This window comes from Tauraco erythrolophus, chromosome 1, assembly GCF_009769465.1.
Source record: "Tauraco erythrolophus isolate bTauEry1 chromosome 1, bTauEry1.pri, whole genome shotgun sequence".
In the NCBI taxonomy this organism is placed as follows: domain Eukaryota; kingdom Metazoa; phylum Chordata; class Aves; order Musophagiformes; family Musophagidae; genus Tauraco; species Tauraco erythrolophus.
The window spans coordinates 48080794-48089988 of record NC_141465.1 but is presented as its reverse complement, the minus strand read 5'-3'; the positions used below and the strand labels follow the sequence as shown (position 1 = coordinate 48089988).

The following is a 9195-nucleotide window of genomic DNA, read 5'->3' as shown; positions in this document are numbered from 1 at the left end:
ACTGTCACTGAAGCCTACTATGCTTTCTTCGTATTGTTTGCAGGCTTTCCAGGATAAGTGATTCTATGCCGTGCTGCAAGTATTTACAGCATCAGAAAAGAGTAAGCAGCAACAATAAGTACCATTTTCTAGGCTAGTCCCACTTTTAAGTGTTTTCTTCATGCAAATAGGCTCCGAAGACTTATAGGGAAGGTATTGTATTAGTGAAGAAAAAAGCAACTCTTCTCACTATGTTCTGAATGGCTAAAGGAAACATTTTCTTTTACCAGATACTTTTGGTTGCTATGATACGCTCAGTTTGCGTATCTCTTTCCAAAGAGCTGCAAAATTGAAAGATCATGCTGAATTTAAATATCTAGTAAACAGCATACATGGAGAGAGGAAGAAAGCTCGTCTCCAGCTGCTATACTTTTCTAGGAAGCTCTCAAGTAATCACAGCAATTTATCATATTTAAGATGTTTATCACAGTACTGTACCTTTATCTGTTCAGCTGAAAAGTGAGGTTGTCAACAGATAGAATTAAGTGTATTCTCCTGTCCTGGACTGTTAAATCCCTCAATCAAGTTTTTGTTACAGTCATCTAGGCTAATGGTATCACTGGACATCTTGGAGTATGTAGCTTGGCCCGTGAAATCCAAGAGATCTTCAAGAGCCTTGGCATTACTTGTCCCATTTTGGTCCAAAGAAACACCAGGCATGAGTTCATTCATGGGTGAATATTCAGGGATAGAGATAAGTTCTTCTTTTGAAACTGGGCTATATGGAAGATAAACAAAAGGAAGATGCAGAATAAGAGGTGTGTAACTTCTCATTAAGCAACAACCAAATTAATCTTCTGACTATCCAAAAACTACTGCTTAAGGCCAGCTGCAGTAACCCTTTACCTAGAATATGTCCCAGTCCAACACAAAGAAGTTACCCTGTTCAGGATGAAAGGTCATACCTAATCTTTATTCCTTAAAGATTAAGGTTTGTGGTAGCTGTGTGATGTGAACACTCATCTCCTAAAACCACATTTCTAGTAGTTTTACTGCCAACTCACTATTTCAGTCCTTGCACCACTTCCTTACTTAAATATCTATTGCATCTTGCAAATTATTGTCCTGACCCTGCAAACATTTACCTAAAGCACTCACACTTCACAACTTAAACAAAAAGTTATTTCTTACAACCTTATCATATACTTCAGACAAAAATTCTAGAATTTCATTTAAGAAGCGCTGCAACCAGCTGACGCTTTGCCGAGACTAGTAAGGTTAGCGCATTTCGGTTTGGAGAAGAGAAGGCAAAGCAAGGATTTCACAAAGATTTCTAAAAAAAATATGAAAGAGTGGTGGATAAGTTGAGGGCAAAACTACTGTGCATCACATCCTGCAACACAAAACCTGGGGGCACCCAATGACACCAGTACGTGACTGGGTTTAACACAGATCAAAGAATATAGTTTACCTAGTGAGACTGTACTGTGGAACCTGCTGCCTGATGAGGTCCTGAATGCAAGCGTTATCAGCAGGTTTTATACACTCATGGGCAACAGGTCTATCAGTGCATATTTCGAAGGGCAAAGCAGAGTTGTACCCTCTAATATCCCCGATGTAACACTTCTGTGTGGTCCTGGATTGCAGAAAATGGTGCGCTCAGGTGCTCTCCCTAACTAGTTTTTCCTTATTGGTACTCTCTGACACCAAATAATGGGCTAGATGGACTTCTGCTCTGTCCCAGTAGGGCATTTCTTATGTATTTATAGAGATTTACTGAGAATACTGGAACAGTATTAAGAGGTTAAGTTGGCTGGCTGATTAAGGAAGCACTGTATAAAAAAAAACCCCAAACAAATCTGTGTTTAAAATTCAGAGCTCTCATAGCAGCCTTAAATTATCAACTTCCTTCTTTCCTGCAAGTCCTTACATCAAACAGTATTTAATACACACACAGTTATTTACAAGTTTCCCTACATTTGTTCCAGTTAAGTACCTAAAATTCTAAATGAATTTTCTTTATTCTGTATGGAGGGAGAAAAGCTCATGCATCATAGCTATGCAGTCTTGACACAAATGAAAAAAAAAAAAAAGCAGTAAAGCACTAACTGTAACGAAACAGAAATGAAACAAAAAACTTTGTGTATGTCTAATGAATTTCACAATTTCTATTGGTAGATATGGTCTGTACCTCACGTCCATGGACTGAACCTCATCTGCTGAATCTTCCATGCTGTTAGACTTCCCATCAAGACCTTCCAGCTGAATAAGTCCTGGAACTGACTTTAGTCCATTAGCAACTACATCTTGGGAAGGGATTACAGAGGCAGCACTTTCTAAGCTTTTATTTTTCAGGCAGGTTGCCAATCCATTGATCTCTATAAAAGAAGGTTAAAAAAAATATGACAGTAGCAATTCCTTTATTTAAATAGTTAAAAAAAAAATCACAAATGCTTTTAAGTTATAAATCGAGTAGAAAGGAAGACGTACAATGCAGTAGGACTCAGTTTCATCTATGACTCATCATACTATACTGTCAATCCTCTTTTCCACTCTAAAATTGCTTTTTTTTGCTACGTATTTTAAATTTGAGGAAATAGGAAGTGAATGGATTATCTTTTATGTCATGTACTAAAAACCTCAGCCTGAGGAACTACAAAATATAGGTAAATGCCCAATATGTATATTTTCTTCAGTAATTCTTTAAATATTTTTTTTTTGCATAAGTCAAATTAAATGTAAGATTTAGAGCAATGCTATAAAAAGCTTGCAAGCTTGGTTTTGTGCAAAAATTTCCTACCTAAAAAAACTGAGGGTAGATTGCAGCAACCACACCTATGGCATACTGAACTTCTCATTTCAGAAGTGCTATGTCAGGGAATAAAACGGAGGAGAAACTTCCTTCCGCTTACGTGGCACAACAAAGTTAGGCCTCCAGTTTCTAACATCTGTCACTGACACAAACACAGCTGTTCTTTTTGAGATGAAAGCAAAGAACCTGTGATAATACACAGTGCTCTGTCTGAGATTACAAAACTCTGAAAAGAACTGTGGAAACAGGTCAGAAAAATATTGCAATTTTTACCTGGCTGGTTGAGAACAAGGGTCTTTGGTTGCTTTTCCACATTCAAAGTTGATGGTACCTCCAATTTCGGCTCTTCCTTCTGTAATCAAGTAATGAGACAACTATATTAGATGAAGGACTGTAACCTTATGAAACTGATAGGACCTGAAACTTGTGAGACTGCCCAGTGCCATGGGGTAGTCAAAGGTCATCAACAGCAGGAAAAGACTATTTTTGTTGGTTTTAATTAGTCATATGATTTATTTATTTGTTTTACTTCAAAAGGAAAACATTATCTGAAAGTAACTGAAGAAACAGTTTCCTGAGTAGAAAACTTAGAACAGAAGTGAAAACTTGACTCTCTGTCACTTACTAGCTGGATACAATTGCCTTGTTCTCAATCCTACATTCCTGGCAGGCTTAACAGGGAGACTTCAGTAACTAATTCACTGGTTGCTACAAGGCAGAAGATACATCACAGCAGCAAACCTTACAGCTCCAGCATCCAGGAACAGGCTCTTGCCACCTTGCTAGATAGTAAGGGAGGTAAGACTGCAACAGTTGCATAAAGCTGTGTCTCTGTAGCAGTGGCACAACAATAACTGTGACACAGCAACAGTCATATTCAGTTTGAAATGCAACTAAAATTCAGGTGTAGAGAGTACCTAAGTACACCTACTAACATGTAACTACTCTAGCGTTTAATTTTCACACGTGGGTAGTAAAACAAGACAAAAACCACCTGCAACCACACATTGTTTCATACCTTTATTTCTGGTGTTTCACTCCTCCTTGTTCTCTTCATTATTTCATCTATTCTCTAGAAATCAAAATAAATCAGAGGATGAGAAGGCAGACAGAATATTTAACACAAGAGACTGAAAAAGGAGAAAAAAAGACAAAAACTTTTCTCTACTGTCACAACCTCATCCCTGCCTGTCTTGAAAAAGGGAGAATAAAGAAGAAAAATAAAGAAAACAAAAGAGAGAAAACACCTGGGAGCTGGCTTTCCCCTATCAGATCTCACAGAACATGACTTTCTCAGTAGATGCAATTTAGAGACATTTTAATACCAGGTGTTTGCAGTTACAAGTGGTGGCTCAGCTCTGGAACAAGATGTTTATTTAAAAACAACAGCTATTATTTTCATCTAGTTGCTTTTCCAACTATTTCCAAATGGTTCCTTTAAAAATAGTTAGGCTTTTTGGAATGGAAGAGTAAAATGAAATATCTGAAGTTATTCCTGCTGAAATGTGTAAGGCCTTACACCCTAAAATACTTTTTCTTCTTTGTTCATTAAAAAAACCCGTCCCAACAAACCTTGCCTCTTCGCACTACTGTGAAAGGAAACTATTCCAGATTTAAAGACACTTTGGTTTAGTATTCTAATCTGCAACTGCAACATGCCTCCAGCTCAGTGGTAGACAGTTAAAAATAACATATTGGAATAACACATATGGAAAGACGACCTTTTATAACCAGACAGAGGTTCTGCAGCTCTGCAGTTGTTCTCTTTCTTTCCTGCCGCAGAGCTGTAGATGAAGCTAAGTTATGCAGCTCCAGCTGTTTCCTTGTGCAGCAGTGGCCAGCCAGCCCTGCTGCCTCTGCATAATGCAACCAGAGACAAGCCAGGTGGGAAAAAACCTGTTTGTTCATCAGATTAACTTTGTCCACTAATAACACGGAGCTTTTGTTGAGTAAGCTTTAAAACAAAGTCACTCATGTTCCTCAATAGTCTGTGATGTCCTGGGTTGGGCAGCAATCGAAGTTTGCCTTGGCATGCCATTCCCTGTTTGCCAGGCATTTAACTTTGTGGGTAGAGGCTAATTCTGTGTTTGTTCAGTGCCCGGCAGAAAGTCATTTGCCTTAGGCGATTCCACTTTGTTACTAATTTTGATATCCACGTTCCCTTAACATGGAAGTAGCAAATACGAAATTAGGCACAAATATCAATCTGTAATCCCTCCAGATTATTATTTCTAGATACTATTGGGTACTTCCTGGTTTATGTATTGAAACAAGAAATGTAGTAATTGTCTTAAATGAGACACAAATATCTACCTTCTTCCGCTCCAGTCTTTCTTGCTCAATTTGCTGCATGATTTGTTCCCTTTCAAGACGAAGTTGTTCGGCTGCCTCACGGGCTTTGATTTCTGCTTCTTCCCTCTAATCAAGATGTGTAAAATATGATAGGGCCATTATTTATTTCAGGTAGATTACCAGATACTATAAAATATTTATTTATATATATATAAAATATATGTATACATATATATGTATATGAAGTTTCACATTAGTGTTTGAGATGGTACCTGTTTCTCGAGTTTGGCTTGGAGCTCTTTTTCTTGCTTTTCTTTCAGCATTTGTTCTTCCTCAGCTCTTCTCCTGGCTTCCTCTTCTGCTTTTTTCCTAGCAGCTTCTTCTTCACGTTTTCTTTCTTCCTCCTTCTTACGAGCCTCTTCCTCCAGACGAAGTCTTTCTTCTTCTGCCTTTCTTTTCTGTTCTTCTCTTTCAAGCCTGCAAAAAATATAACTGTATGTTTCAAAACTTTCATCTTGCTTAGCACAAATTCTCCTGTATGTATGGCATGCAATCAGCAATAACTGACAATATGTGCATCAGTACACATTTTCAGGAAAAATGCCAAAATACAGAAAAGAGGTTGAGCACATGGTCGGAATTCAAGTTGCTATCAAACTTTTATTCCAATCTTATTTTCACTGCCCGCATTTTTTTTTTTCATAGAAATTATGATTTCCCTTGAAAAAAACAGGTGTGATCAAAGAAAAAGAAAACATTTCTATTTTATTTTCAGTTAGAGTTTCAATAATAAAAGTTAAGTTTCAATAACAAAGACATCCCTCTTCCCCTGTACTTCACACTCAGAATGCTGGTATCTAGAAACAATCAAGCACTTTTTTCCTTCGTTTCAGCTAAAGATAAACAGCTTGGTTGACCAGCAGCAAATGAAGTCCACAAAACACAGTGATATGCTAGAAAGAGTGAGTCTAATTTCCATGTGTTGTTTTCTGGCCAACTCAGGGACATCATGCTCTTTTGTCACCACATTCAAGAGCTGCTTTGACAACTGATCCTTCTTACCCTTGCATATCAGGGATTCAGGAAATATTTCCATTGGGTCAAACTGGCAGACACTGGTGATCACCTCGCCATGTTATCAATAAGAAAAGACATAGTTGAATTTAGACATGCAGAGGTAGTGATTTACTATTAGGGGCTTGAAGGAAGGGCATGATTTGTTGGCACTTGCAACCAGCATCCCATGTGGGGAACAACCTAAAAGCTCGCTCCCAGAAGAGAGACAGAATTTCACCGCTTAGGAACAGCAACCTCCATTGGGCCCACACTCTTAAAGCCCTCACCTGCCTACAACAGGGTCGGGCAGGGAGATAAGCTTCAGGTTAATTTGCTGAGCGACGCAAGCCTTGCCACTTAAGGCACATACTACTATTGCAAGACTGTTTCTTCTACAGGAACTAGCTCATTTAAAACTGCCTCAAGTATTTTTCTTACAAGGTAAAATACCTCAGGTATGTCCACACTGCATGTGGACATACCTGAAGTATTTGGATGAGCAATAGTTTCTTTAGGCTTCTTAAAGAGGTCAAATTACTATTTTCTACCTTCACTAGACACAAAGACTGCAAAAGCCACTAATGAGTTACGGGTCCAAACTGAAAGAAATTAACACTTAGAAGTAAGCTCCGTCCTGGATTCTAAAAACCCCACAGTTTCAAGCATCTTCAGTGATACAAGTTAAATTATTAGGTAACAATTTTTCACAACTCAGCAGAGATACCTCTCTCGTTCTTCTCTTTCCTGTCTCTCCCTTTCTTCTTGTTCTTTTTGCAGGCGGGCCTGTCGTCTTTTTTCAGCTAGAATTTTTGAGGCTTCTTCTGCATCAGTTGTTCCTGCTGTGATCTTCCCTGGGAGAAGACAACCAAGAGTGGAAAGTTAGGCAGGGATCTGATAGCACCCAGCACTTCCACTCTCGCACAGGGGCTCAAACGGGCCTGGTTCATGCTGGTATGACACCTTTGCTTATATGGGATATAATATGGGATAGAATATGGGATAGGTAAGGGCACCCCAGAATTTCAACATTTTCGCATCCTCGTTATCAAGTGTTTTTCATACGTGCGTAACCCTGGTGAAAACTATACATTTACTTGTTCTGGTATGTACCTTTACACGTTCTCACCAACCCATGACTGAGCACCTTCATAAAAAGTACAGTCCATCACTGTGTAAAAGCCTCACGGAATCACGACACCTTGCAATGTACTCTTGCAGTAAGACTCACCTTCACTATTTTCAGTCTTCCCTGCAGAAGGCACGTGCTTCTCAGAAGCCACCTGGCCTGCCTCATCAGTGCGTGCTCCTGCAGACTTTTGATGACTGATATTCTCTTTCTCCTTGTCGGCTTTCTTTTTAGGAGTTTCCTGGTTGAGATTAGAAGTGGCACGATGCTTCACAGGAGAAGCTGGATATTGTTTGGCATTTTTAGGAGACTGAGGATAAGTCTTTGCAACTGTCCTGAAGCGGGAAAACAAAAACCAAAACAGGCCCCCTGTTACACATCTTAGAATTGAACTCCATCTTCAAATATATCGATCCTCTTTCTTGTCTCTGGCTACATAGGAGTATCAGTTGTTTTGCACAATACTGCATAGAAACCACCTGGATGCAAGTAATCAGGTAGGGAACTGGCACGCAAGTGCAAATGATTACAGAAAATTGTCATTTAAAAAGACCAACAATACTCTCCGATTTGTAGGCAAGAGATATAAAATCATAGACTACCTAAACCAGTTATTTTAGTAATGCCCATTTCATAACAATTTTGTCCACATTACTGTATTCAACAGTCCTTCTCTCAACATTTAAAGCAAAGCTATGGCTGTTTTCTGCCTGCAGAAATTATAATGAGTTGCAGTGTGCTGCTTTCATCTGAACACCACCTTCTCAAACATGGCCTTTTTCTAATAATACCTGATTTTCCAAAATAGCATCATATATTACTACATTCAAAGGCAACACGAGGCACCACAAGAAGAGACAGAACTGACCAAACCATTCTACAGTTAGCTCTGCTGTTTCACCTATTGCTTTCATCAGCAGCACCAAGACAACAGGCTCAAGGCTCAAAATTCAGTCCCTGCAACCTTTTACACAGCTGCACTTGTGGTGAGGGCAACGCATGGCAGCAGCGCTGCCGACTGATCGTTTGGCTGTTGCACGCTTTAGGTGCAACGACAGCCTTGAAGCCTGTTCTGGAAAAGCGGAAGGGTAAGGATACTTGATATTCACTGAAAACAGGTGTACATTAAAGAGCATAGATTACCAGGAAACATAAAACTACACACAAACACCATCCATTATTTATGTAACACCAGTAACTAGCACTAAATACTTGTAACATTAAGAAAGACTGGGCTGTGTGACTAAGGAGTATGGAAGTAAAGAGATTACAATCTTAAAATAATGATTTATGTGAGTCCCATTAGAATAAATAATCCTACATTAAAGTGAACATTACACATGTATTTTTAACCTTCCTTACGGATATGCAATTATGATATAAATTTATTATCCCTTATCACTTTTTTCATCTATGCAATATAGAGCTTCATATACTATAACATGTTTTCTCGACTATACACTCATTCTGGCAGACCACAAGCATGAAAAACACGGACAACGGCTGAAAATTAATGGACTAGAGTGGAAAGATGTGTATAGATGTAGCTATAGCATTGTGTGGCCAGAGACTATTATAACCGGAACAGCATTTGCATTACAGAGCAGACAACAAAAATTAAGTGTCTTTCAACTCCCTGCCAATCCATGACTTAAGGAAAAGAAAGAGATCTTTTCCACCATATTATGCTGCATTTGAAAGAGTCTGAGACACCAGAACACAAGGAGCTCGTTCAGAGCTGCCTAGTTTGTGGACAGGAAGAGACCTAAGAATATTGCACCACCTGTACTCTCTTGTTCACGCCGAAGAGCCATTGCGGGCTCCAAAAGCCCTTGGGCTGGTGGAACAGTAGCACCCAACTAAATTTGAAGTTCAGCTCAGGTACCCTCTGCCTTCAGGCCCAGGAGCTCCCTGTCAGCTCAGGTCCTCG

The 9195-nt window shown here is 39.2% G+C and overlaps 1 protein-coding gene across 1 annotated transcript in view; it reads right to left on the bottom strand.

Annotated features, from left to right (window-relative positions):
- Positions 1-507: 507 nt before the first annotated feature.
- The window catches only part of MAP7D2 (MAP7 domain containing 2), a 35539-nt gene continuing 26851 nt past the window's right edge, over positions 508-9195 (bottom strand). Inside the window, exons 10-17 of the mRNA XM_086615508.1 lie at positions 7368-7600; positions 6864-6990; positions 5356-5560; positions 5105-5209; positions 3810-3863; positions 3065-3143; positions 2171-2357; positions 508-757 (exon numbers count right to left, since the gene is read on the bottom strand). Of these exons, the coding sequence (XP_086471634.1) occupies positions 508-757; positions 2171-2357; positions 3065-3143; positions 3810-3863; positions 5105-5209; positions 5356-5560; positions 6864-6990; positions 7368-7600 (1240 nt within the window). The remainder of the gene's footprint in view (positions 758-2170; positions 2358-3064; positions 3144-3809; positions 3864-5104; positions 5210-5355; positions 5561-6863; positions 6991-7367; positions 7601-9195) is intronic.